The 27,500-nt window shown below is 44.2% G+C and overlaps 4 protein-coding genes across 9 annotated transcripts in view; 2 read left to right on the top strand and 2 right to left on the bottom strand.

Moving 5' to 3' along the window:
• Positions 1-2,422, top strand: part of lcp1 (lymphocyte cytosolic protein 1 (L-plastin)) — an 11,207-nt gene extending 8,785 nt beyond the window's left edge. Inside the window, exons 13-16 of the mRNA XM_027145419.2 lie at positions 179-312; positions 492-612; positions 868-992; positions 1,989-2,422. Coding sequence (XP_027001220.1) covers positions 179-312; positions 492-612; positions 868-992; positions 1,989-2,121 — 513 coding nt within the window. The 3' untranslated portion in view covers positions 2,122-2,422. The remainder of the gene's footprint in view (positions 1-178; positions 313-491; positions 613-867; positions 993-1,988) is intronic.
• Positions 2,423-3,744: 1,322 nt separating this feature from the next.
• On the bottom strand, positions 3,745-11,862 carry cnot11 (CCR4-NOT transcription complex, subunit 11). 3 transcript variants are annotated; one of them, XM_047814565.1, is made up of 9 exons: positions 11,567-11,862; positions 10,785-11,132; positions 8,060-8,224; positions 7,504-7,656; positions 5,928-6,133; positions 5,487-5,689; positions 5,271-5,367; positions 4,262-4,494; positions 3,745-4,172 (listed from the first exon to the last, which is right to left on the bottom strand). In XM_047814565.1, the coding sequence occupies exons 2-8, from the start codon at positions 11,098-11,100 to the stop codon at positions 4,297-4,299; spliced, it is 1,338 nt and encodes a 445-aa protein (XP_047670521.1). In that variant the 5' UTR covers positions 11,101-11,132; positions 11,567-11,862; the 3' UTR covers positions 3,745-4,172; positions 4,262-4,296. The 3 variants fall into 3 exon arrangements, with proteins under 3 accessions (XP_047670521.1, XP_047670520.1, XP_047670519.1); XM_047814564.1 differs by having other exon boundaries at positions 3,745-4,494; positions 10,785-11,121; XM_047814563.1 differs by having other exon boundaries at positions 3,745-4,494.
• A 155-nt stretch (positions 11,863-12,017) lies between these two features.
• rpl31 (ribosomal protein L31) lies at positions 12,018-14,734 on the top strand. 2 transcript variants are annotated; one of them, XM_027145387.2, is made up of 5 exons: positions 12,018-12,070; positions 13,003-13,109; positions 13,944-14,069; positions 14,157-14,269; positions 14,673-14,734. In XM_027145387.2, the coding sequence occupies exons 2-5, from the start codon at positions 13,003-13,005 to the stop codon at positions 14,702-14,704; spliced, it is 378 nt and encodes a 125-aa protein (XP_027001188.1). In that variant the 5' UTR covers positions 12,018-12,070; the 3' UTR covers positions 14,705-14,734. The 2 variants fall into 2 exon arrangements, with proteins under 2 accessions (XP_027001188.1, XP_027001189.1); XM_027145388.2 differs by lacking the exon at positions 12,018-12,070 and adding an exon at positions 12,084-12,220.
• Positions 14,735-15,297: 563 nt separating this feature from the next.
• LOC113642079 (TBC1 domain family member 8) overlaps positions 15,298-27,500 on the bottom strand; it is a 15,500-nt gene continuing 3,297 nt past the window's right edge. For 2 of the 3 annotated variants that reach the window (XM_027145383.2, XM_047814561.1), the window contains 19 exons: positions 26,102-26,212; positions 25,821-25,939; positions 25,461-25,689; positions 24,348-24,570; positions 23,642-23,849; positions 23,340-23,516; positions 23,127-23,252; positions 22,843-22,969; positions 22,396-22,604; positions 21,716-21,833; positions 19,363-19,648; positions 19,085-19,181; positions 18,894-18,992; positions 18,714-18,782; positions 18,409-18,625; positions 18,043-18,108; positions 17,810-17,896; positions 17,120-17,220; positions 15,298-16,665 (listed from right to left, as the gene is read on the bottom strand). In XM_027145383.2, coding sequence (XP_027001184.2) covers positions 16,297-16,665; positions 17,120-17,220; positions 17,810-17,896; positions 18,043-18,108; positions 18,409-18,625; positions 18,714-18,782; positions 18,894-18,992; positions 19,085-19,181; positions 19,363-19,648; positions 21,716-21,833; positions 22,396-22,604; positions 22,843-22,969; positions 23,127-23,252; positions 23,340-23,516; positions 23,642-23,849; positions 24,348-24,570; positions 25,461-25,689; positions 25,821-25,939; positions 26,102-26,212 — 3,038 coding nt within the window. In that variant the 3' untranslated portion in view covers positions 15,298-16,296. Of the gene's footprint in view, positions 16,666-17,119; positions 17,221-17,809; positions 17,897-18,042; positions 18,109-18,408; positions 18,626-18,713; positions 18,783-18,893; positions 18,993-19,084; positions 19,182-19,362; positions 19,649-21,715; positions 21,834-22,395; positions 22,605-22,842; positions 22,970-23,126; positions 23,253-23,339; positions 23,517-23,641; positions 23,850-24,347; positions 24,571-25,460; positions 25,690-25,820; positions 25,940-26,101; positions 26,213-26,341; positions 26,412-27,500 lie in introns of all 3 variants that reach the window. The other variant, XM_047814562.1, reaches the window with a different exon arrangement.

Below are 27,500 nucleotides of genomic sequence, written 5' to 3' on the forward strand. Positions count from 1 at the left end.
CGTATGATGTTTATTTGACGTATGACGTTTATTTGATGTCTGATGTTTATTTGACGCCTGATGTTTATTTGACGCCTGATGTTTATTTGACGCCTGATGTTTATTTGACGTCTGACGTTTATTTGACGTTCACACACTCACACACACTGATTGTTGTTGCTGTGCTGTTGACGGGCAGCTGGAGAACTGTAACTATGCAGTGGAACTGGGGAAGAAAGAGGCGAAGTTCTCTCTGGTGGGGATCGCAGGGCAGGACCTGAACGAGGGCAACCGCACGCTCACGCTCGCTCTGCTCTGGCAGCTCATGAGAAGGTGAGGCTTTTCACACTGAGCAGAAACGAGTGTGTGTTTTGTTTAGACCGGCCTGAAATAGAAGTCCTAAAGATCTCAGCAGCTAATCGTCATTGTCAGAAATAACTGCATGAGTATCTGTTTCCTGTCTCAGTCCTACACTGTACATACAGACACATTACAAACTCTTGGTTCCTCAGGTACACTCTGAACATCCTGGAGGAGCTTGGAGATGGGCAGAAGGTCACCGATGACACCATCGTCCAGTGGGTGAACGACACGCTCACACAAGCTGGAAAGAACACCATCTCAGGTTTTAAGGTGGGAACTCCAACCTGCTTTATTGTTATGATGACATGTTGAGAAATTATAAGTTTTTCTTCCAGATTAAACCAAAAATAAAGTTCTGGCTCTTTGAAACAAAGTTTAAGTAAAAAACTAATCAACGTTAAACTTGAATAATCTGATTGTCTGAGATTGGTTTGTTTCATTTAAAGCTGAGGTGAGATGCACTGGTGGAACATCTCAAGGTTTAGCAGAGTGTTGTTTAACGTTCCTGACCTTTGGTTCCTGCAGGATGGATCCATAAGCACTAGCTTGCCGGTGCTGGACCTCATCGACGCCATCCAGCCCGGATCGATCCGCTACGACTTACTCAAGATTGAAGATCTCACTGAGGAAGAAAAACTCAACAACGCCAAGTATGTCCTCATGACCAGTTCTCATGTTTTTGCAAATCTTCAATGACACTTATCCATCCGTTCACTCATCCGTCCACTCATCCGTTCACTCATCCATCCACTCATCCGTCCACTCATCCTTCCACTCATCCTTTCACTCACCCGTCCACTCATCCGCCCACTCATCCTTTCACTCATCCGCCCACTCATCTGTCCACTCATCCGTCCACTTATCAGCCCACTCATCCGCCCACTCACCCGTCCACTCATCCATCCACTCACCCTTTCACTCATCCGCCCACTCATCCTTTCACTCATCCTTTCCCTCATCCTTCCACTCATCCGTCCACTCATCCGTCCACTCATCCACCCACTCATCCAACCACTCATCCTTTCACTCATCCGTCCACTCATCCGTCCAAACATCCTTCGACTCATCCTTCCACTCATCCGCCCACTCACCCGTCCACTCATCCGTCCACTCATCCTTTCACTCACCCGTCCACTCATCCATCCACTCACCCTTTCACTCATCCGCCCACTCATCCTTTCCCTCATCCGTCCAAACATCCTTCCACTCATCCTTTCCCTTATCCGTCCACTCATCCTTTCACTCATCCGTCCAAACATCCTTCCACTCATCCGTCCACACATCCTTTCCCTCATCCGTCCACTCATCCTTTCCCTCATCCTTTCACTCATCCACCCACTCATCCTTCCACTCATCCTTTCCCTCATCCGTCCACTCATCCTTTCACTCATCCACCCACTCATCCTTCCACTCATCCTTCCACTCATCCGTCCACTCATCCTTCCACTAATCCTTCCACTCATCCGTCCATCTGAACTATTTTAAATAGACTTTTTCTTGCCAACATTAAAGTTTTTCTTTATCTATTCATAGGATTAAAATTCCGAATTAGACAATTTTAAACATCTCAACTTTCACTTCTCAAGCCTGGCCGTTTTATCTGCTTTTGATTAGTGGAGTAATTTTGAGTGATTCTCTGCTTTTAGGTATGCCATCTCCATGGCCAGGAAGATCGGCGCTCGGGTTTACGCACTTCCTGAAGATCTAGTGGAAGTCAAGCCCAAAATGGTGATGACGGTTTACGCCTGCCTCATGGCCCGAGGAATGAAGCGAGTTTAGTGCGAGGAGCTAACCGTCAGAAAGAAACGTTTCATCTCTGCTTAGTATTGTACCAAAGTTTTGTTTTCCATTTCCTCGCTGTCTGGAGCTCGCAGGACTGACTGGACCAACCAGTGTTCTTTTTCTCTCTAATATCACCTTCGTCCAATGCTAACACTCTTGCCTAGCATAACAGAGAAAAGAGATGTATCAGTGATGTTATATTACATGCACTTCCTGTAACAATCATGCAGCGGCGTTGATTTTAAAGCACAGGAGGTTTTGAAATCAGGAATAAATAAAACTAATAGTTTTCTATTAACGTGTGTGTGTGACTCTTATTGCTGTATTATTATTATTATTATTATTATTATTATTATTATTATTATTATTATGTGAACTGAAGCTCATGTTTTGCAGTTAAGGTCGTCAGAGGTTTAAACACACAGTTTATTCAGCATCTGGTAGCAAGGACTAGGTTTGATGTTGTCCAAGACGCCAGTTTTGTTTAAGACTGGTTTGAATGTAAATGGTCAGAAAGATCAAGTCTACAGACTACTACAAATTAATGCCCCTTCTGTGAAGCTCTTGGGCACCAGGAGCTTAACGCTCTCAGTACGGTCCCCACTGGGAGAAAAGGATAGTGGTCAGACAAAGGGTTTTTTTACACCTGGTCACCTCCTGCGTTTTCTGTGACCCGATATCTACCCGATGGTAAAAAGACCAGGTCTAAATTCCCTCCGAAACGTTTTGGAGACGGATATAAACCCGATGGTACAAACCCCTTCAGGAGGTGGTCTGGGACGCGTTTCAGATGAAACTGGACAGGTGTAAATGTATGTGGTTGTTCGAGCCACATACGTCAGCGCTAAACTCCTCCCAAACGGAACTACGTCACTCGCAGGTGACCTTTCACCCAGGCGTCTCGTCGGGGCTTAAAACGCGCTGCTGCCGCCAGCGAAAACGCAGCAAACAGTAAACGCTGTTTTTTGTAGCATAAACGTCGTAACCAGTTTTTACGTCTTCTTTTTGATCGCATTCTGAAAACCGCATACACCAAAGTGTGTTCTGTGTCAGTTACCCCGGAAATGAGGGCAAATATATTAGCATTTTGGGCGGGAGCAGAAAGATCGGATCGATATCAGATTCGCCGAGACGCATTTATGTGGCCTGATGTAAATGGGACAGTTTTAACAAATCAGACAGACATCAGATCAGAGACAACACACGAAGTGACCGGGTGTAAAAAGGCCCAGAGACTAACCATGAAAGGTTCCCTAACCCTAACATTAGGTTGTAGACATTTACATCCACACACAGTACAGGCTCCATTACCCATCTTTATGACCTGAGGTGGTCTGATTGGGCTCCATCAACGTAGCTTTGATGAGGTGGAAAAGATTCAGCTATTAAATCTTCTGGACATAAAATGTTTAAACTGCAGCTTGTAGAGAGTAAAACGTGCATGTTGACCGTTGGATGGGTTTTATTTGTGTAAGAAACAGAACGATTCCTTACTCTGGGGATTATTTAATGGCCTGTGATTCCTTGACACATTTCATTTCACGCTTATTCTGCATAAATAAATGGTACAGTAAAATATACACAGTGAGTTAACACCAAGCATTAGTCCGTCTGCAGAGATACTATTTAACATTTTTATTCTTTTTTTTCTCCTTATTTTCTAATACATTAGAAGGAAAGCATAGTATTTCATTGTTGTAACGGTTTGTACTTCGGCCATACGACAGTGTCACCGTCACTCTGGCCTTCACAGAGGCTCTAAAGACTCTGATAATATATCTGTATCATTTATTTTTCAAAATTAAGTTTTTAAAAATGTTTGAGACAAAAAAAAAAAAGCCTGTAAAGAAAAACAGTACAGGATTACAGTTTGTTCATCTTCCATCTCTCCAGAACAAAAACAAGGCTGGTTGAGGTTTCTACTGTGGGGTCTAGATGAACAAGCTCCCATTGGGTTTCAGTGTCAGTGTTAATGCGGAGTCAAGACTTCACAAACAGCACTCAGGGCTAATTAGCAGCCTCATTAGCAGCCTTAGGTCATGTTATATCTGAAAAAAAAATAATAATAATTTCAGCCTCATAAGGGCTCAACATTGATGGTCCAGGTTTAACTGAGACGAGATGAGCTCCGGGTCACCTGACGTCAGGGTACATCAGCGTTTTAACAGAGGATTATTTGGCAGCTTTTCCCTCCGCAGGCATCTCTCCGTTATCCAGTGTCTTGAGGAGGCGGAAGAGACCGGCCGCCTCACGGATACGGCTGAACTCGATGCAGAACGCCTGAACCTCGATGAACAGGTCCTGCACGTTGATGATCTTGTTGCGGATCAGTGACTGAAGGAAAACGCACACTAGGCGCACTAAACGATTCTGAGAGAGAGAGAGAGAGAGAGAGAGAGAGAGAGAGAGAGAGAGAGAGAAGAGAGGGAGAGAAGAGAGAGAGAGAGAAGAGAGAGAGAGATAGAAGAAGAGAGAGAGAGAAGAGAGGGAGAGATAGAAGAGGAGAGCGAGAGAGAAGATAGAGAGAGAAGAAAGAGAAGAGAGGGAGAGATAGAAGAGAAGAGAGAGAGAGAGATACGAGATACAGAAGAGAGAGAGAGAGAAGTGAAAGAGAGAGAGAGAGAGAGAGAGAAGAGAGAGAGAGAGAGAGAGAAGAGAGAGAGAGAAGAGAATAAATAAAGTTAACGTCTGCTGCTTGTTTTTGACACTAGCACTAATATCACTGTGATCTTTGCTGAGAGACGAGTTTAGTGCTGGAAAGTCCTTATACCTAAACGAGCTTGTTGTGACCCTGAAAATATTTAATCTCTAATTATCTGCTGTCAAGATCTAAATAACAACACTTGTGTGTCCCTCACCACTTCTCTAAAAAAAAACCACCCCAGGGGCCAAAAAACCCCAAACCACACCAGATCTGATGATGTAGTCATTAATAAAGCTGGTGGGGAACATTTACATCCATGTCCAGCATGTGACGGTCTCTTATCCAGGGTGACGTACACAAGTGTCTCACTGAATACATGAGCTCTGGGTCACTGGGTTACAGACTACAGTACCATGTAGAAGTGAACCTTAATCCTCAGCATCAGTAAGAATTAAAGGTGATCAGACTCAGAAGAGTTCAGAAGACTTGATCAGACTCTGACCTGCATGTACTTGTCCTTGATTTGCTCGCAGGTTGAGATGCAGTTGGAGATGTACAGGTGGATGAACTCGGGCGGAAGATCCACCGCCGTTGTCAACCTGAAGCCCACACACACACACCACATGATGTTCCAGTTATAATATGATCGTTAAACCCTGGAGCTCTGTAAACCCAAAAAGACCCTGATGATGATTAATGGCTTTAGGAGGGCGTGTACCTGTTCACCACCTCCATGGAGTGCAAGGACATGTCCATGTTGACCAGGACGGAGAAATATTCTGTGATCTGGCTGGAGGACATGAGCTTCAGCAGCATCTCGATGGCCACCAGTGGGTTGTTCTCCACCAGATCGGGCAGTTTAGCAGGGGTGAGACCGATGTGGTACACCAGCTTCGGGTCTTTCTCTAACTCAGCCAGCAGCTGAAAAAGGAGGAGGAATCCGATCAGCAGAAACACACACACACACACACACACACACACACACACACACACACACACACACACACACAAACACACACACACATAGACACACATGCTGGTGGTCTTTATAAAGAAGTAAAAATAAAGCCTTGATTAACACAGAAACATGTCTGCTTCTTGTCTGTTTAAATTGTGATCTGATGATATTGACATGATGTTGAGAGACTTGATGTTGTACCTGAGACTGCTGAGATGCTGAGAGTGGACTCTTGAAGGCTTTAGCCATGATGCGTTTGGTCTCGAGGCCGGTGGCAGCACGAACGCACATGGAGCGATCCCACTGCACGCGGTGCTCGGGCTCAGCCGGACTCAGCCACGCGAGCTCGGCCTCGCTCGCCTGGAATAAGGGCGGAGCCGGTCGGATCAACTCGGGACGGAAATGACCTGTATGTGGAAGATACAGAATAAATACAACCTCTCACTGCAGTCCCAGAAGTACTGATAAATGAGTACATGCACATTTCTGAACTGACTGACTGCAGCAGCTGCAGAAGTGTTGTGAACAAGTGGAACACTTTATATTAGGCTCCTGTTAACTTACCATGAACTTCAGCATTAATAAACTAGTCATAATGTTCATGTAACGTTCAACTGACATTTGTTTAAAATGTTATCTAAACACACCTGTATTAACTGTGTGTTCAAATATAAGGGGCTTTTTACACCCGGTCACCTCCTGCGTTTACTGTGATCAGGTATCTACCCGATGGTAAAAAGACCAGGTCTAAATGCCCTCCGAAACGTTTTGGAGACGGATATAACCCCGATGGTACAAACCCCTTCAGGAGGAGGTCTGGGACGCATTTCAGATGAAACTGGACAGGTGTAAATGTATGTGGTTGTTCGAGCCACATACGTCAGCGCTAAACTCCTCCCAAACGGAACTACGTCACTTGCAGGTGACCTTTCACCCAGGCGTCTCGTCGGTCTTAAAACGCGCCGCTGCCGCCAGCGAAAACGCAGCAAACAGTAAACGCTGTTTTTTGTAGCATAAACGTCGTAACCGGTTTTTACGTCTTCTTTTTGATCGCATTCTGAAAACCACAGACACCAAAGTGTGTTCTGTTACAATTACCCCGGAAATGAGGTAAAATATATTAGCATTTTGGGCGGGAGCAGAAAGATCGGATCGATATCAGATTCGCAGAGACGCGTTTATGTGGCCTGATGTAAATGGGACAGTTTTAACTAATCAGACAGACATCAGATCAGAGACAACACACGAAGTGACCAGGTGTAAAAAGGCCCAAAGAATAAGGCAAAAATATCATTTTATCATCAAGTCAACCTTGATGGTTGAACAGCAGGCACTTGGACGTCGTTTCTGCTCATTAGTCAATAACAGGTCTGCAAATGGCTCCAGAATCCTTAATGAATTTTAAGCCAAGTGGAATAATCTTTATCACTGAGTATAAAATGTGTCAGTGAGCAACAGACGCAGGATTTTACTCATCAGAACTCTTGACATTTTATATGATTTTTGGCTCTGGGGAATTGTTTTTTTTTTTCTTCTTCCATGAATGTAGTTTTGATTTTAGATTTAGATTTATTCCTAAACAAGTCTCTCGGTCACAAGTTAAGAACACGATCACTAAGCTTTTCTCTCACTAAAGTCTTCGATATTTCATTTCTCTCAAGTCTCAGTTTGAAAACAAGATCCAGAGTAAACACACAGATTCTTACAGATTACAAAACTTAAACCAGGCGCTTTAGGGAAGAATGTTTATTGTAACAGTAAATGGAAGTGCACTTACTCTCCAGAGGTGGGCGTGGCCCTGTAACCAGTGACTCTGTGATCTGATTGGCTAAGGAGCTGTCAAAGCCTGAGTGGGAGGAGTCAGGGTCAGGGTCGCCGAGGAGGCTGGGAAAGCTGGCTTTGCTCTGAGTAGGAAGTTCTGACTGACGCTCTGGATTGATTGATCACACACACACACACACACACACACACACACACACACACACACACACACACACATACATACATACACACACACACACACACACATACATACATACACACACACATATACATATACATACATACATACATACACACATACACACATACATATATACACACATACATATACATACATACACACATACACACACATATATATATATATATATATATATATACACACACACACATACATACACACACACATACATACATATATACACACACATATACATACATACACATATACACACACATACACACACACACACACACAAATTGAATCTCTAATGTGGTATTTTTTTTTAAATAACCTCTGAAAATCAGTTCAACAGACAAAAGCTGATTACCGGCAAGAGCGAGCTGGAGTCCACTGATGTCGACGGTCTGCGGTGCCGAGCTCACGTCCATGCAGGAGATCTGCCGTGGAGTCTTCTTAAAGAGCTCCCGAGGAGGAGCCAGCATCAGCTGGGAAAGAAAAAACTTCTCAGGCAGAGTGACCGGGGGAAGGAAACCTAGACAAGAGGGAAACACAATCCTGTTACTTTCTGTGTGGGATTTACAAATACATCATAATAATCCAGCTACATACAACTACGTCAGCAGGTGAGCTCAGTCCTCTTTACTTGGTGTTGGTGTGTGTGTTAAACACAGCAAAATCATGTCCACAGTCCTGATAAACTGCTCCACCGATCCATTAGAACATTAAAAGCTTATTGTGTAGGTTCCTCTTGTACCACAAACACTGCACCACACTAGACCTCTGAAGGTTTGCTGTGGTGTCTGGAACCAAAATGTTAGCAGCAGATCCTTTAAGTCTTGTAAGTTGTGAGGTGAAGCTTCGATAAACAAGTCATGAACTTTGTCATCTTCAAATCGTTCCTGAACAGCATGTGCAGGGAGTCAGTGAGTGTTACACACTGTGGCTATTAAAGTGTGTTCTTGGTTTGTAACAATGTTCATGCTGGTGGAGCATGTCAAAGTAACGTGAAGGTCACGTTCTCCCAGCAGAACACGAAGCAGAGCATCACACAGCCTCCATCCACTGACTTCACCTGACTTTCACTTTCATATATATATATCTCCCAGACCTTCACACATCCTGTAGATACACGTGCTGCATATGTGAGTGGTGCTACAACGTACTGATCAGCATCTTTACACCTGAAGGATTAGTAACAGTAGACAGGTGATTAGCCAACTAAGCTACACCAACTAAGGAAGTTTAGTCTGCAACAGGAGCTGTTGGTGCTGTTCTACACTGCAGTCATAGAATCTGTCCTGTGCACATCCATCACCATCTGGTTTGGTGCAGCAACAAAACAGGACAGGAACAGACTGCAACTCACAGTAAAAACAGCACCCCCCTGCCCACCCCCCCAGGACGTGTACGACACAAGAACCAGAAACCGGACAGTAAACATCTGTAAAAACCACTGCCCCTTCACACCCTGGACACACCCTCTTTCGGCTCCTCCCTTCTCTCAGGTGCTACAGAACTTTACTAAAACTCCCAGACACAGGAACAGTTCCTTACCCCAGACAATCACCCTGATTAACACCTCACCATCATTATATTCACTGCTTCATATCTATAAGTGCTGCATTATCAGGACTGTCAGTCATCACATCATCTGTATATATTACATACTACTGCTGCTGTATAGTGTACTAAAGTATAATATTACACTATATTGTTATTTACACTCCCACACTTTATGTACAGAACTGATCATATTCTATATTCATATTTAATACTCATTCTGTCTGTATTGTATCTCATCGTCTGCATTGTCTTGTATAGTATAGTGTGTATAGTATAGTGTGTATAGTATAGTATATATAGTATAGTGTGTATAGTGTAGTGTGTATAGTGTAGTGTGTATAGTGTAGTGTATATAGTATAGTGTGTATAGTGTAGTGTGTATAGTATAGTGTGTATAATATAGTGTGTATAGTGTAGTGTATATAGTATAGTGTGTATAGTATAGTATAATGTTATTTATGTCTGTATTGTCTTGTATAGTATAGTGTGTATAGTATAGTGTATATAGTGTGTATAGTGTAGTGTGTATAGTGTAGTGTGTATAGTATAGAGTGTATTGAATAGTGTGTATAGTATGTATAGTATAGTGTGTATAGTATGTATAGTATAGTGTGTATAGTATAGTGTGTATAGTGTGTACAGTATAGTGTGTATAGTAGTGTGTATAGTATAGTATAATGTTATTTATGTCTGTATTGTATTGTATAGTATAGTGTGTATAGTATAGTGTGTATAGTATAGTGTATATAGTGTGTATAGTGTAGTGTGTATAGCGTGTATAGTGTAGTGTGTATAGTGTAGTGTGTATAGTATAGAGTGTATTGAATAGTGTGTATAGTATAGTGTGTATAGTATAGTGTGTATAGTGTGTACAGTATAGTGTGTACAGTATAGTGTGTATAGTGTAGTGTTATTAGTGTCTGTACTTATGAGAGTCACAAACAGCTGGAACCAAATTCCTTGTGTGTGTCAACATTAACACACTTGGCCAATAAACCTGGTTCTGGTTCTGATTCTCATACATGTGCTGCATATGTGAGTGGTGTTAATATAGTGATCAGCATGTTTACACCTGAAGGATTAGTAACAGTAGACAGGTGATTAGTAACAGTAGACAGGTGATTAGTAACAGTAGACAGGTGATTAGTAACAGTAGACAGGTGATTAGTAACAGTAGACAGGTGATTAGTAACAGTAGACAGGTGATTAGTAACAGTAGACAGGTGATTAGTAACAGTAGACAGGTGATTAGTTACAGTAGACAGGTGATTAGTAACAGTAGACAGGTGATTAGTTACAGTAGACAGGTGATTAGTAACAGTAGGCAGGTGATTAGTAACAGTAGACAGGTGATTAGTTACAGTAGACAGGTGATTAGTAACAGTAGGCAGGTGATTAGTAACAGTAGGCAGGTGATTAGTTACAGTAGACAGGTGATTAGTAACAGTAGACAGGTGATTAGTTACAGTAGACAGGTGATTAGTAACAGTAGGCAGGTGATTAGTAACAGTAGACAGGTGATTAGTTACCTGACAGGTGGCGCTCATGCTCGTCCTTTCCGGGGCTGAGCAGGTGAGCAAACACGGCACAGAACGGGTTGGAGGCGAGCGGCTCGGTTCGGTACATCTCCCACAGCAGGTAGAGCGCAGCGAGGCGCTGAGCAGAACCGGGCAGGAGGTCGGCATGCTGTAGGAGCAGCACCAGCACTGAACCTGCACGGAAGTGCTCGGCTTTACCGAAGCAGTGATGGAAGGCGCTCGCGAGACTCTCGAATGAGGTCCCGGCACAAGCCTCCTCAGACAGCAGGCCCAGCAGCGTGGTCAGCTCCTTCGGCGCCAGGGTCATCACTGTCCCTCAATAAACACTCTATAATAACACTGATGTAATAAACACTAATGTAATAAACATTGCATCATAAACACTCATGTAATAAACACTCATGTAATAAACACTGATGTGTAATAAACACTGATGTGTAATAAACACTGATGTGTAATAAACACTGCATAAAACACTAATGTAATAAACACTATAATAAACACTGTATAATAAACACTAATGTAATAAACACTGTATAATAAACACTGATGTGTAATAAACACTATAATAAACACTTATGTATAATAAACACTGATGTGTAATAAACACTGCATAAAACACTAATGTAATAAACACTATAATAAACACTGTATAATAAACACTAATGTAATAAACACTGTATAATAAACACTGATGTGTAATAAACACTATAATAAACACTTATGTATAATAAACACTGATGTGTAATAAACACTGTATAATAAACACTAACCTACACACTGGGGCTCGCGCACGGACCAAAACAACAAGCTAATGCTAACTGTTCCGTTTAAATTGCGCCGATCCTGTGGACCTCATTATTACTGAACACCAAGTTACGGCTTATTAACACCACAAAACACGTCACAAAACAAAAACACCACAAAAACACGTCACTAAACTAAATTAACGCGGTTCTCTCCGTTAGCCGATTAGCTCAAAAGCAAACAAACGGCTCACCGTTACCCACAAACCCTTGCGACTGAGTGCCGAAATGCCCCATGGGAACTGAGGTTCGTTAAAATAAAATAGTTTTTAGATTCTTTGTGTTTTTAAATAAAACATAAATATAAAGGAATCAGTGAAAAATTAAAAGCGTTAAATAAATAAATACGCATTTTTGTCACAACGCCACTGAGTTGTAAAACTATTTTAACCCGGAAGCGAACCGCTCCTAACCCCTTTTTGTATTACCCACAATCCTCTCCTTCTTCCTTTTCCAGCTTCCCCTGACGCGGTGAGTTCTGACTGAGAGACGGACATTAAATCTGCGTCCATCTGATGGTTTAATGTCGAAAATCCGCGCGTCTGTTCATCTGTGTGTGTGTTAGTGTGTGTGTGAAGGTGTGGGGCCGAGAATTAGTGCGGATACACACTGTGTGTAAAGGTGTGTGATCGTCTGTGTGTGTGTAACCGTCTGTTCATCTGTGTGTGTGTGTGTGTGTGTGTGTAACCGTCTGTTCATCTGTGTGTGTGTGTGTAGGTGCGGGGCCGAGAATTAGTGCGGATACACACTGTGTGTAAAGGTGTGTGTGTGTGTTACCGTCTGTTCATCTGTGTGTGTTAGTGTGTAGGTGCGGGGCCGAGAATTAGTGCGGATACTGTGTGTGTAACTGTGTGTGTGTAACCGGGATGTATGTTAGTGTGTGTAACAGTCAGTTCATGTGTGTGTGTGTGTGAGAGAGAAGGTGCGGGGCCGAGAATGTGTGCTGATACTGTGTGTGTGTAACCGGGATGTATGTTAGTGTGTGTAACAGTCAGTTCATCTGTGTGTGTGTGTGTGTGTGTGTGTGTGTGTGTGTGTGAGAGAGAGAAGGTGCGGGGCCGAGAATGTGTGCTGATACTGTGTGTGTAACTTTGTGTGTGTGTAACCGGGATGTATGTTAGTGTGTGTAACAGTTCATCTGTGTGTGTGTGTGTGTGTGTGTGTGTGTGTGTGTGAGAGAGAGAAGGTGCGGGGCCGAGAATGTGTGCTGATACTGTGTGTGTGCGCGCACGCACGCAGGGGTTGTTAGTGTGTGTGGGATTAGGTGTGTATGTGTAGGGGGTTGTGTTGGTGTTAGTGTGTCCGTGGGGGTTGTGTGTGTGCGCGCGTGGGTGTATAGGGGTTAGTGTGTGTCCGTGTGTTAATCCATATTAAAGACATGATTTTCTTCCTGTAATAAACAGATGGCGCCGCTTAAGAAAGGAGGTGAGAAGAAGAAGGGGCGGTCCGCCATTAACGAGGTGGTGACTCGGGAATACACCATTAATGTCCACAAGCGGATCCACGGCATGTGAGTGACCCCTGTCTGTCTGTCCCTGTGTCTCTTTCTGTCTGTCCCCCCGTGTATGTGTGGCTGGCTGGCTGTCTGTCTGTCTGTCCGTCCCCTTGTGCGTGTGGAGTGTGCACGTGCACATTTGTAGTTGTGTATTAAATAAAGGTTAGTGTTCGTACAGTGACAGACTGATGTCACTGATCTAAAGATGGAGGTCTGGTCTGTTTGGTGCTGATGGAGTTTTGGTGGTTAGAGTTTGGAGCACTGGGCTGATTAAAGCACTGCTGTTCAGCTATAAACAGTTAAACACAACATGCTGAAAGTCCTCACAACACTGAGCTGTACAAACGGCTGTAGTTCTAACACATGAACGTCTCCTTCGGTCCTGAGCAGGAGTTCTGAGTTGAGGGTTGATGTTTAAATGTGAGACTCCTGAATAAATGTGGTGACGTTTGGAGTTGTAGTCCTGAATCACCCAAACTTGGTGATGTAATGTGTTAATACCACAATGTTATAACCACTAAATCATGACCAATGGAATAATAACTTATGTAGCAGAAGGGGCGGAGCTTCCAGAGCCTCAGTGGGTTAGTAGCAGGTTCTGAGTGAATGTAGTGGGTTTTAAACACAATGTTTTAGAGGAAGCTATTCTGGTGCCATTCTGCATATTCTGCATATTCTGGTGAGGAGGGGGTTCCTCACAGACGCATGCACATCGACTCAGCAATGATGAGAGCCGAATCAGGGGCAGAAGATTAAACGTGGTTTTATAACATTAATGTGGAGACATTAACACTTCATAGCTCACATCAGGATGCGTGTGTCTTCTAAATCTGATCATCTCTCCTGCAGCTCATTCAAGAAGCGAGCACCTCGTGCCATCAAGGAGATCCGCAAGTTTGCTATGAAGGAGATGGGCACGCCCGACGTCCGCATCGACACCCGTCTGAACAAGGCCGTGTGGGCGAAGGGAGTCAGGTAACGCGTCACACCCACAATAAGTCCATGCAGGAGAATTCTGTCAGAATGACCGACTGAAAGCCTTCCTGTGTTTGACTCCATCAGGAACGTCCCCTACCGCATGCGCGTGCGTTTGTCCAGGAAACGTAACGAAGACGAAGATTCACCCAACAAGCTGTACACGCTCGTCACGTACGTCCCGGTCACCACATACAAAGGTGAGTGAAGCCGAAAGCTTGCACTTCTGAGTCAGGTACGAGATCTACAGTGGGTCAGATACAGGAGCGTCCCACAAGGAGCTGAGCATCTCATCTAGGTCTTGTGTTCATCTTGTGAAGTTGTAGTTGGATTTCTGCTCCATAACAACGTCGGTCATTAAAACGGCTTTAATGTTAACATGATACTGAATTCTATCCTGAGCTTTTGTACACTTTGTGTACTGGTAACTTTTATAGTTGAGAATAGTTCCACCATAACTGCATGTCCTCTAGTGTCACATTTATTTGGTTGTTTTTTTGTTTTTTGTTTTTTTTTGCTCATTTGAGACGTAGTTTGTCTCATGACTGTAATGGGAATCAGTTTTCTACATGAAGCTTTAATCTTGCACTTTTTTCTCTGCAGGTCTCCAGACCGTCAATGTGGATGAAAACTAATGTACGTCTCATAAACTTGTAATAAAATTCTAAAAACAATTGCAATTTGCATGTTTTTTTTTTCTTTTCTTCTCCTCCCAAATCTGGGCCCAGCTGCAGCACTGAGGTTCCATCCTCAGGATGGTGCTCTTGATGAAGGTGTAGTGTTCTTATTAAATCTCACACTGATCCAGGAAGCTGTTGTTTCCCACATCGAATGTGGTCAGATATGTTCTCAGTAAGAGGCTTCAGCTGCTGATGTGTAACTGCTTTTATACCAGTTATAGCTTTGTGTAAGGGATGTGGTAGCCTAGTGGTTAAGGTGTTGGGCTACCAATCGGAAGGTTGAGTTCGATTCCTACGTCCATCAAGCTGCCACTGCTGGGCCCCTGAGCAAGGCCCTTAACCCTCAATTGCTCAGATGTATAAAAGCAAGATAAAATGTAAGTCGCTCTAGATACAAGTTCGTCTGCTAAATGCTGTAAATGCAAGTCCTCCAGGTCACAAGGGGGAGACGTGAGGTGACTGCAGCAATTAAACCTTAATGATCATGTGCTGATTTTTTTTGGGTAGATTTTTATACCAGAGAAAAAGAAAACAAGCAGTAAATGTGCTTCAGTTGTAAGTGTTTTATTCTAGTTTTAGACAAAATGTTAACAGGATTAAAAAAAAAACATGAAGTATCACACATGATTAAAACAACACTTTATTCAGCCATACACAGTGTTGGAAGGCACAATGTGGGGAAAGTGCAGATTGTTTTACTTTAAGATTATACAGTAAAATTATAGAACAGAAAGTCACACTTTAGGTCACTGCCACAACACTTCGGAGGTCTGGTGTAGATTCTTCTGAAGTGGGGCTTCTTGTTCTCCCCCCACGAGATGACACTTTAATTACTCACATCAGTCGCGTGTGTGGCTTTTAATCATTAAGGCACTGTTTGCCCCCCCCCCTGTATGGTGAGTGACAGAAGAACATAACCTGAATTCTTTGGCCATATGGTTGTAATAGTTTATTTAATAATTAATAAAGAAAGACCAGCTTCCCTTTAAAACATTCACAGACCCATCATCACGTGGTCCTTCGGAGTGAAGTGAATCGAAAACTACTTCAATTTTGTTTTGTTTCCTTCCATCTCTTCTGTCGCTCTCGCCCGGAGTCCAGTAAGAGACATCATCATTCAGTGAACACAGGAGTGTATAAAAACAAGCTCAAGCGCAGTGAGGGACGTTTGTATGTACAGGTTTCACCGTATCCAGGTAAGCAGAAGCTCCCTATTCAACACCCCTTTCCTCATTCCCCCCACCCCCAAAACCAACAAACTATGTTTTGTTCAGCTGAAAGTGAGGAACCTACAGAACTGTGATTGATCGTGCAGGACTTACGTGAACGACGATTGAAATTCATTTCCCTATCGTGAAGGACCAGAATACACTATTTTGACTTGTGCTGCTGCCACAGGGACGAGAAGAAACGTCTCGTTTTTGTCTCAATATGGCACGTTTTTTTCTTGCCCATCCCTGGTGTTTCCTTGTGTCACTACACCGGCTACAGAATCACAGCTTCCTTTTAGTCAAGCATCTAAAAAGATCAGTCTGATGGTCCAGGTTTCAGCTGATGTTGTGCTGGACCATCAGCAGTCCTGCTCGCTGCTGATACTGCTGATCCTTCGCCACTGCAATCTTCCCAGTGAGATCCACTGGTTTGTCCAAGAAGTTCACCAGTACCTGCTCGGTCAGCAGTGATGCCAAAATCTGCTCGAAACTCACCGTCCAATCGGCGTCTGCCTCCGACACGCCCCCCCCGGCAGAAGCGGAGGCCGTCTGGTCCGGTAACTTCGGTCCGGTTCCCTTGTTCCGGGCCTCACCGATCTGCAGCACTAAACTGGTGACCACAGCAATGGCTTGGAAGAGTTCGTTTTCACCAGGAACGCTATGGAACATGCTGCACAGCGTCTTGCAAAACTGGACAAACTCTCGCTGTTGGAGGAGAAAAAAAACAGTCATTTATTAACTCTTACACAATGGCTTTGAGTGAGTGAGGGAGGGAGGGAGGAGGCCTGCAAACCTGCCCCAGTTACACCAGTCAAGGGCAAACGTTTCTCTAATGTACTGAGAGATGCTTGTGAAACCACGAGCACTAAAGTTTGTGAACCCCCCCCCCCACACACACTACCACAGACACACTACCCCCCCCCCCCCACACACTACCACAGACACACTCCCCCCCCCCCCCCCCCCCCACACACACACACACACACACAAACTGATTTTCTTCAGCTCGTGCTCTGAGCAGACGGCCCAGGTGACTCATCTTGCTTACACTTGCTGGGTCTGGACTTGATTAGACATGATCTGATCTCACTGAAATACTTTATCTTGGTTTGGCTGACCCAGGACCAGGTCTGATTGTGTCTGATTACAAAACACTCACTTGTTTCATGTGAGGCAGTGGTTTCTCCAGACCTTTGTCTTTCTCCTTGCCCAAGTCCTTCAACATCTGCTTCAGCTGCTCTTCGTAGCTTTTCTCCTCTCCTGAAAAAAACAAACCTGTTTAGTCCTCTGAGGGGAAACAGGAATTTATTTGCATCAGACTTGGATAAAGAGCTCGGTGCCTTTTATCTCTCACTTGGGAAGCCAGTAAAATTCAAATGAAAGTTTAAGTCAATCAAAACAGATTATTATCCACGATGCTGTAAACGTCATTGTTAGTGTTTAAACATGAAGCACAGAATCTGGTCTCTTAATAATGGGCTCTTTCTCACAGGTGCTAACAGGTGCTGCTGAGTGTATTCAGAACATGGGGATGGTGAACACTACCCAGTGTTGTGAGGAAACTCCAGAGCGTTTGTAAAAATACAGCTTCTTAATTCACCACCCAAAATAGTCCACAGTAAAACTGGGCAACCTTTCACTGTAGGCTTCATCAAATCTAAAGAGTATTTCATCTCATGGCCAGCAGGTGGCACTGTTCCACAACTGCTCGTGTACCATCAGCTCACGGCTGCTATAAGACACCAGTGTGTTGTGGGGATCTCACCGTCATATCCACTGATCTATTATTACAGTTTCTACTGAAGTCACTGTGGATATTTTTAATGAGATGTGACGTAATGTTCGGTACCGTTGGGCAGGTTGACACACAGAGGTCTGGTGGTGGAATCCATCGGAGGCTTCGAAGGAGAAGGATTGCCTTCGTTCTCAATCAGGGCTAAAGATCAAAAAGAACAAGGAGGAAAAAACAAATAGAATTTCGATAATTAAACCGGCCAATTTATGTCTCTTTTAATGAGACAGAAATGTTGCCTCGATTTAATCTCAGTAACAGGTTTAGAGTCCTAACGTGATTTAACTCACCGGGTGGTATGTGGAGGCGGTAGAGGAGTCGGACTTTCTCATTCAGCTCTTCACAGTACAGGACATCTACAGAGAGAAGGGAGGGAGGGAGGAAGGGAGAGAAAGAGAGAAAGGGGAAAAGGGAGATGGATATATATATATATATATATATATATATATATATATATATATATAGAGAGAGAGAGAGAGAGAGAGAGAGAGAGAGAGAGAGAGAACATAACATTCTGAATTCTTTGCCATATGGTTTTAATATGTTATGTTCATGATGATTAACTTTATATTGTGACAAAAAAAAAGTGTCTCCGTTACTGACAAGGTGAATAATTAATAATACATGAAGTAAAATGTTGTTACACACACACACACCGATCCAGCGGGCAAACTGGCTGAATGTGATGTGGTTTCGTCCCTCCTGGTCCAGCAGGTTGAAGGTTCTCTGTGCCACTGTATCGGTGTGTGATCCACACTGCCACGGCACCAACAGCACGTAAAGGCTCTTAAACTGGGCTCGGTCCACCTGGTACTGCTCAGGAGAGGCAGAACACACACCGTCTCCCCAGTACAGGTTAATGAAATGTTCCGTCTGAAACACACACACACACAGGCCATTTATTATGAGAGCTTTTTTCATACAAGAAACGATCATTGAACACCAAACTAATCAGACGCACCTTAAAGAGGTCGTAGAGTTCTGACAGAACCTCCTGAGAGAGCGAGACACCGGGGGAGACGAGCCGTAGCTATGGCAACACAGCATGATGTATACAACATGAATAATGATGATGATAATACTTTAAATCCAGTCTTGCATAGAACACGTGTGTGTGTGTGTGTGTGTGTGTGTCTCTCACAGTGTTCTCTTTAGCTGTGTCCTCGTGAGCCTGCAGCACTTGGATTCTGTGTCTCGATCTCATCCTTTCCAGCTGCTTTACTGTCAGGTCCCCAAATTTCTACACACACACACACACACACACACACAATATTAATAATCTATCTTTATATCCTAAACAATCACAATAAACACTAATTATCTTAAACACACCTCATACGCATCACTGATGAGAGAGCTGATTTGTGTGTGTCCGGACTCTTCAGCACTCACACATGACCCCTCGTCGTCTCGGACACGTTCCAGGAAACTAAACACACATGCACACAGGCAGGCAGGCACATGCACACACACACACACACACACACACACACACACACACACACACACAGAGAGACATAATCAAACATTTAGGGTGCACTGTATTTTTCAGTACCGAGATCCTGAAGGCTCAATTGATATTGTAAATAAATCTGTGTGTGTGTGTGTACCTGGTCAGTATCATCAGAGACTGCCCATCATCAGTGCTAGCACTAATCTCATCAACGTTAGCATCAAGCACAGCAAGGCCGAGCTGGAAAATGATTTTGACACCATGGCAGAAGAAGCAGTCGAGGATGCGCAGACCACTACGGAGAGGAACGGCACTGAGGAACAGAGCGAGGAACCAGGAGAGCGAGAGCGATGAGAGAGCTCCAAGGTCCGGGACGCGCTCGGCCAGGTGTGGCAATCGCTCACGGATCAGCTCCTCGAACACGGAACGGTCCACCTGAGCACCTGAGGGAGAAGAAAACATCTGTATTACTCACTCGTTTAAAACAAATCCCTTTCTACACATTTCACTAAACAACAGCCAGCATTACTGACCTCTCACACACACATCAGTCTAACTATCCTTGTGAGGATCTGACCCTGACCTTAACTTCAATAGCAAAACGGAAACCTTTGTTTCCTTCAGGTTCTTTAAATAAACTCTGCAAACTCTGTTAAAACAGACGCATCTTCACACAGCATCTGCAGACAAACACACAACACTGCAACGATGCAACACTAACCTCAGCTTCACCAGCTATAAATACAACTGTTACCCTTTTCTCACACACACTCACACACACACACACACACTCACACACAGGCATAAATTTCATTTAACAGTTGGGAGTACAATAAATATTAAATTTCTCATGAGCATATTTTTTGAAGGTTACACGGATAACCCAGTGTAATTGTACTTATAAAGACACTGAATGTCCCCACAGTGACAAACTGCTGTTATCATTATGACTGTAACATGGAGACTTTATGTGTCATTATGGTTATGTTATAAAGTTGTTCTCAGGTTCAATGACAAAGCAGATTTTTCTTCAAAACTATTTATTGCATTGTTTGTGTTGTTTACAGTTAAACCATCAACATACAATAAAATATAAACGTGTCTTATTGTGAAATACATATACATATATATATATATATATATATATATATATATATATAAAATAAAATGTTTTGTAACAAAATCAATTATTAAATAATTACATTACACTAACTGTTATATAAACACAACGGCTTTGGCGTGTTAGTTACAGTGCACTATGTAACTAGCTATTGTAAACAAGCTAACGTTAACTAGCTATTGTAAACAAGCTAACGTTAACTAGCTAACGTTAACTAGCTATTGTAAACAAGCTAACGTTAACTAGCTATTGTAAACAAGCTAACGTTAACTGGCTATTGTAAACAAGCTAACGTTAACTAGATAAGTCATATTTTAATCACTATTATAGCAGATTCATGGAAAATTCCATCAGTAATCAGCATTTTTGCAGCAACTAAATTATGACTGAATCTGCATCAACTACAGTAAAGAGAATCTCTTTATTTAAGGTGAATAAAATCCCCGACTTTATGGAGGTGAACATTAACTGAGCCGCAGCCGCACACCTGAGTCGTGTGTGTAGAGTAGGTGAGATGTACTGGGGAAGGAGGCAGTGGGTCAAACCACTGGGAGGAAGGGGAGGGGGACTGTGGGTCAAACCACTGTGAGGAAGGGAAGGGGGAACTGTGGGTCAAACCACTGTGAGGAAGGGGAGGGGGGAAACTCAACTGTTTCTAAATGCAGTTTTGCCTTTTTTCTACTTTTATTTACACAATTATTTAGGTATACATACATATATTTTTCACAATAGAGAGTGCGATATTTAAAAAAAAAGGGGGGGGGGGAAGGAGACAATCCCGGGGGGGGGGGGATTGTCCCCCGGGATTTACACCCATGCACACACACTCGCTCTCACACACACACACACACACACAAACTCTCTCTCTCTCTCTCTCTCTCTCTCACACACACACACTCTCTCTCTCACACACACTCTCTCTCTCTCTCTCTCACGCGCACACACACTCTCTCTCATGCGCACACACACTCTCTCTCACGCGCACACACACTCTCTCTCACGCGCACACACACTCTCTCTCACGCACACACACACTCTCTCTCACGCACACACACACTCTCTCTCACACACACACACTCACTCTCTCTCTCTCTCACACACACACACTCTCTCTCTCTCACACACACACACTCTCTCTCTCACACACACACACTCTCTCTCTCACACACACACACACTCTCTCTCTCACACACACACACACTCTCTCTCTCTCTCACACACACTCTCTCTCTCTCTCTCTCTCTCTCACACACACTCTCTCTCTCTCTCTCACACACACACACACACAACACTGCAACGCTAAACTCGATTTCACTAGCTATAAATACAACTGTTACACTTTTCTCACTCTCACATACACACACACACACACTCTCACTCACACACTCACCAATGACTCTGTAGTTGAAGTAATCGGGCAGCATTCTCTCACACACCGTGACCAGCAGCCAGAAGGCTTCCTCCTCTCTTGTGTACAGCAGCAGCACCGACGCTAAAATGTTCATAGACTGAACACACAAGCACACAAGACTAAACTGTATATAAATGTCTCATTGATCTATTACAAAATGTACAGAATTTAAGACAGCTTCATAATGCTGAGAAAAAAAAATCTTTCATAAAAAAAACGTTATTAGAGATGTTTTCTGGCAAAAAAATGATGAATGTTTACACAGCCTTAATTTCTGTATGAGCCTAAAGGCTGTAGATGAAAGAGTTAAATCCCTACAGATCACACCGCAGAGTGAAAGGGGGGTTTTTAAAAGCTTTGTGTGATGAAGAACACTACATAGTCTTGAGAAGATCGGGCTGGACAGCAGGCGTGTGTGTAGGAGTCTAATGGTCTAAGATTCAGCTCAGATACACCGCAATCCTCTGCCAGATGCTGCAGGGCTTCGTTTTACTGAACAGCATAAACACTAAAGACTGCAGGACAGAAGCACAGCTGACTTTCACCACAGTGAGAGGAAGTAATGACCAGTTTGGGGTTTGGTCTGAATTAACAAATCAAACAGAAAGAAGATGGTGTGAAAGAACTGTGTGTGTGTGTGTGTGTGTGTGTGTGTGTACCTGACAGTAGCCGATACCAGGGTTGCGGAAGGCGTAGGCGTTCAGTACTCTACGAAGTGCTGCGATACCCGTCTCACACTGAAACGCAGAGTGTTCAGGCAGTGAGCGCCGCAGGTCTCTCTCTATCTCATCACTCGTCTGCTCGTTTATCCTCTCCTTCAGTAAGTCAGAGTAAGAGCACGAGTGTGTGCTCAGAGAGGACCGTGCATCTGGAACACACACATACACACACCCACAAAACACACACCCACAAACACACACACACACACACAAACACACACACCCACAAACACACACACACACACACACACACCCACAAACACACACCCACAAACACACAAACACCCCCCTTTCTGAACCATCGGTCTCCGTTAGCTCCTCTCTCACCCTCCTGCTCTCTCTTTACACATTTTCTCTCACAATATTTATACAATTCTTGCTTTTTACCTGAAAAGGTGAGCCACATCTCTCCACGCAGAGACTCCGGGATCCCTGCAGCCACCAGTTTTTGTGTTTTCTCAGTGCGGAACATGTGCACGCCGCGGCCGAACTCCTCCAAGTGTTCATCCCAGAGCTGAAACAGACAGGAGCAGCTGGATTAGGGACCAAACACAGATGCTGACCAAAAGACTCGGTGACCTAAAGGTCTTAATGCATCTTAGTGCACTTTTAACGAAAGGAAGGTGCAGGAGAGAGTTCACTGGACATTTCTGGTGGAGTCTGATACTCACACGCCTGTGCTCAGACGATTCTGATTGGCCGGTTTGGAATGTGGTGATTAAAGCTTTCTCGAGAACGATGGGGTGGAGCGTGTCGTCCGTATCGTAACAGAACGTATAATAGGGGGTCGAGGAAATCTACACAAACACACATGATTAAAAATAGAAACGTCTTATTTTTTTATTTGCTGCTCACAAGATGATCTACGTTACACTCTACGGTACCACAGTGTTCCTGCGGCTTCTGTTCCAGTGCAGCACTCGGAGGCGGGCGTTCAGATCGTCCACCAGCTGGTCTCGTGACGTCACCTCGATTAACTGGAAAGCCCGCATGGAGCGCACACTGATGATCACTGGGTTGGGCAGAGCACCGGTGCTCTCGGCCTTCTCCACAGACTGCACCTGATAGCAGAAAAGAAGTCAGTTAGAGGCCCAGTGAGGACCAGCGCGCTTCATTACAACTGCATTTAGGTTCAGTTACAGTGAGGGTCGTAAGGATTCCGCCGCTTATCGTCAGACGTCTGTACCTCGGAGAGCGGGATGAGGAGTGTACACTGTCCCTCCTGAAGGCTGCTGAAGGCCAGGTAATTTTCTGTGATGTAAAGATTCCCAGCCGTGTGACATCGAGCATGAGGAGTCCAAGCTGAACATCGCATCACTTCCTTTAGCGTCTCGGAGCGCGGGAGACCGAACAGCGACAACACATACTGACACAGAGCCTGCTGCTGAAGTGTCCTAACACAAATACACACACACACACAAACACACACTTACATTATGGCCTACATTAGTTAGCATGGCTTTATTGCAGAATTGTTTAAATACACATCATTTTTCACACATAGTTAATAACACACTTAAGACACATAACCACAGATTAGCATGCATGCGTGCACAAACACACACGCGCACTCTCGCACACACACACACAGACGCACACACACACAGATGCACACACACACAGACGCACACCCACACAGACGCACACACACCCACACACACAGACACACACACACAGACACACCTAACAGGAGTCATTTTTACTTTGCTGTTTTTCTGTGTACTTATTTCTGTTCCGTCTTTACTCTTTCTCTTCCTTATATTTACATCCTTCCTTTCCTTTAGAGGAAGTGAATCAAAAACAGAACCTGCACAAAGGAAGTAACTTTCACAAGTCTTGCAGGTCTTTAAGTGTCACGGTCTGGCGAAGGGTCTGTGTGTGGTTCCTGTTACCGTTTAGTAATACTGGAATCCGGTTCCCTTTTGGCGTTATCGAACAGCCTTCGCAGTGCCATATCACCCAGCTGCGTCATCACCATCATCACTTCATCCACATCAGCAAACATGGAGAATTCACGCTGCTTCTGCCGTGTTTGGACTCGGATCGCGTCGTTGATAAGACCGAAGGTGACGTGCTCCAGAGCTGTGACTTCTGCCCATGGGATTAACAGCTTCACTGTGATAGAAATTAAACATAAAAGTCTGGAACAAGTTTTTTTTGTATAGCAAGTAACCATGGGGACGTTTTATTTTTACTGATGGTACAATCTGAATGCTGTTTCCTTTTAATCCCAAGTTTAAATTTGCTTGGGATAGGGAAAGGGTGTAGTGTGGTGGGGTTTAATATGTGGTATGGTGGGGTGGGATGGGGGGGGTGTAGTGGGATGTGTGGTGGGGTGGTATGGGGATGTGGTGGAGTTTGATGTGTGGTATGGTGGGGTGGGATGTGTGGTAGGGTGGGGGGTGGTTGGGATTTGTGGTGAGGTGGGATGTGTGGTGTGGTGGGGGGTGGGATGTGTGGTGTGGTGTAGGGTGGGATGTGGTGGATGGGGGGTTTGGTGTCGTGGGGTAAGACGGGGGTGTGGTGTGGTAAGATGGGGGGTGTGGTGGGATGTGGTGTGGTGGGGTGGGATGTGGTGTGGTGGGGTGGGATGTGATGTGGTGGGGTTTGATGCGGGGTGTGGGTTTGTTTTTTCCTGTCCAGTTTTACTTTAGACCCAATGCCCAGCCCCATGTGCAGGAAAATACTAGGGACATAATTATAATTTAAGAAAGTGTACCATTTAGTATTGAGTACTGGGAGTACTGAGTACTGAGAGTACTGAGTACTGGGAGTACTGAGTACTGAGAGTACTGAGTACTGAGAGTACTGAGTACTGGGAGTACTGGGGGTACCGGGAATACTGAGTACTGAGAGTACTGAGTACTGGGAGTACCGGGAGTACTGGGAGTACTGAGTACTGGGAGTACCGGGAGTACTGGGAGTACCGGGAGTACTGAGTACTGGGAGTACTGGGAGTACTGAGTACTGGGAGTACTGAGTACTGGCGTAACGAGAGTGCTCACCTTCTTTTCCGAGCAGGAACGAGTAGAAAGCCAGGTGATTGGTGGAGAGATAGATCCAGCCCTGACGAGGCACTCTGCCTTTCCAGCAGCAGCAGGAGTAATGAGCCACTAATTTTTCTTTCATCGGGAGGCCGAATCTCTGCTCGAAACGCACCATCACCTCACGGAAACGGGTGGGGGCATCTTCCAGCGCCGCCTGGCCAACTAGCACCTCCTCAGCGATTAGGCCCTGACATGTAAACAGTGGTTTCATGAACAAAGGCTTTATAGAGTGTCTGTCCGGAACCTGACCAATGAATCGGTGCGTTACGATCAATCATAAACATTTATACACGGAGTAAATACGTGTTTAATATAAACCTTGACTTTTCCCTGTGCGAAGCTTGCAGCATCCTGTTTGTTCTCAAACACCGACATGTACGGCAACAAGTGGTGGTCCAGCCATTTCCAGTGTTTCTCAATTTCTTCTGTTGTGGCTCCTGCACAGACACACAAACACACAGACACACACACACACACACACACACACACACACATATAAATGAATACATATAAATGGTAGAAACTGTGTTTAAATAATGGGATAATGCTGAGATTTTTATCAATAATATTGTAATAATATAGATATTAAAGCTGGTTACCGCTGGCAATGACCCAGCTGCTCTGAGACCCTGGTACTTGTAGAAGGATCCGAAATGGAGCGACTCGTGCGTTTGAGTCCAACACGGTGTCCAATGCTCCCACCAACATACCTACACACACACACACACACACACACACACACACACACACACACACACACACACGCAGGTCATGACACTCACACATGACTAACCAGTAACCCCCACATCACCACACTGCTGAGGACAAAGACTTCTTACTTCCTTTTCCTTCAGTTTCACGTTGAACTCATCAGACCATCAGACAGAGCATGAGACAGAACGAGAAGGTCTGACCATCAGATAGACAGACATTCAGGGATTCAGAAAGACAGACAGTTAGAAAGTCAAACACTTAAAACGACAGACAGTTAGACAGACAGACAGTTAGACAGACAGACAGTTAGACAGACAGACAGACAGTTAGACAGACAGACAGTTAGACAGACAGACAGACAGACAGTTAGACAGTTAGATAGACAGACAGACAGTTAGACAGACAGTTAGATAGACAGACAGTTAGACAGAGACAGTTAGACAGACAGACAGTTAGACAGACAGACAGACAGACAGACAGTTAGACAGACAGACAGACAGACAGGTAGACAGACAGACAGACAGTTAGACAGACAGACAGACAGTTAGACAGACAGACAGACAGACAGACAGACAGACAGTTAGACAGACAGACAGACAGTTAGACAGACACAGACAGTTAGACAGACAGACAGACAGTTAGACAGACAGACAGACAGACAGTTAGACAGACAGACAGACAGTTAGACAGACAGATAGACAGACAGTTAGATAGACAGACAGACAGTTAGATAGACAGACAGTTAGATAGACAGACAGACAGTTAGACAGACAGACAGACAGTTAGACAGACAGACAGTTAGACAGACCATCTGTAAAAAACCTGGTGAATCTTTTTTATTAAGGAAAACTTTTTGTATTCATTTGTATTATTTTTTACAATCGTGGCATTTAATCCCAAAGGTTTACAATCTGACGTGTAAACTCAGTTTGTGTGTGCAAATGTATTCAGAACAAGTGTGACTACGTTCTGATACGACGTCACAAGCAAGAATGTAACAGGACGACATGTGAGCAAATCATACACACATTACAGCTGTTGGACTGAAAAGGGATATAACGTACACACACAACACTGACCGTATCACACCACACAACACTGACCGTATCACACCACACAACACTGACCGTATCCCACCACACAACACTGACCGTGTCACACCACACAACACTGACCGTATCACACCACACAACACTGACCGTGTCACACCACACAACACTGACCGTGTCACACCACACAACACTGACCGTGTCACACCACACAACACTGACCGTATCCCACCAC

This window comes from Tachysurus fulvidraco, chromosome 6, assembly GCF_022655615.1.
Source record: "Tachysurus fulvidraco isolate hzauxx_2018 chromosome 6, HZAU_PFXX_2.0, whole genome shotgun sequence".
Taxonomy (NCBI): domain Eukaryota; kingdom Metazoa; phylum Chordata; class Actinopteri; order Siluriformes; family Bagridae; genus Tachysurus; species Tachysurus fulvidraco.

What these genes read in the sequence shown, in the direction of transcription:
- cnot11 (XM_047814564.1), bottom strand. Translation starts at nt 11,100, where the DNA reads ATGACCCTGGCGCCGAAGGAGCTGACCACGCTGCTGGGCCTGCTGTCT. An exon ending in ACTCCAGCTCGCTCTTGCCG is followed by an intron (nt 7,657 to 8,059) that starts GTAATCAGCTTT and finishes CAATCAATCCAG; the next exon opens with AGCGTCAGTCAGAACTTCCT. An exon ending in GCCACGCCCACCTCTGGAGA is followed by an intron (nt 6,134 to 7,503) that starts GTAAGTGCACTT and finishes TTCCACATACAG; the next exon opens with GTCATTTCCGTCCCGAGTTG.
- rpl31 (XM_027145387.2), top strand. Translation starts at nt 13,003, where the DNA reads ATGGCGCCGCTTAAGAAAGGAGGTGAGAAGAAGAAGGGGCGGTCCGCC. An exon ending in CACAAGCGGATCCACGGCAT is followed by an intron (nt 13,110 to 13,943) that starts GTGAGTGACCCC and finishes TCTCTCCTGCAG; the next exon opens with CTCATTCAAGAAGCGAGCAC. An exon ending in GTGTGGGCGAAGGGAGTCAG is followed by an intron (nt 14,070 to 14,156) that starts GTAACGCGTCAC and finishes TGACTCCATCAG; the next exon opens with GAACGTCCCCTACCGCATGC.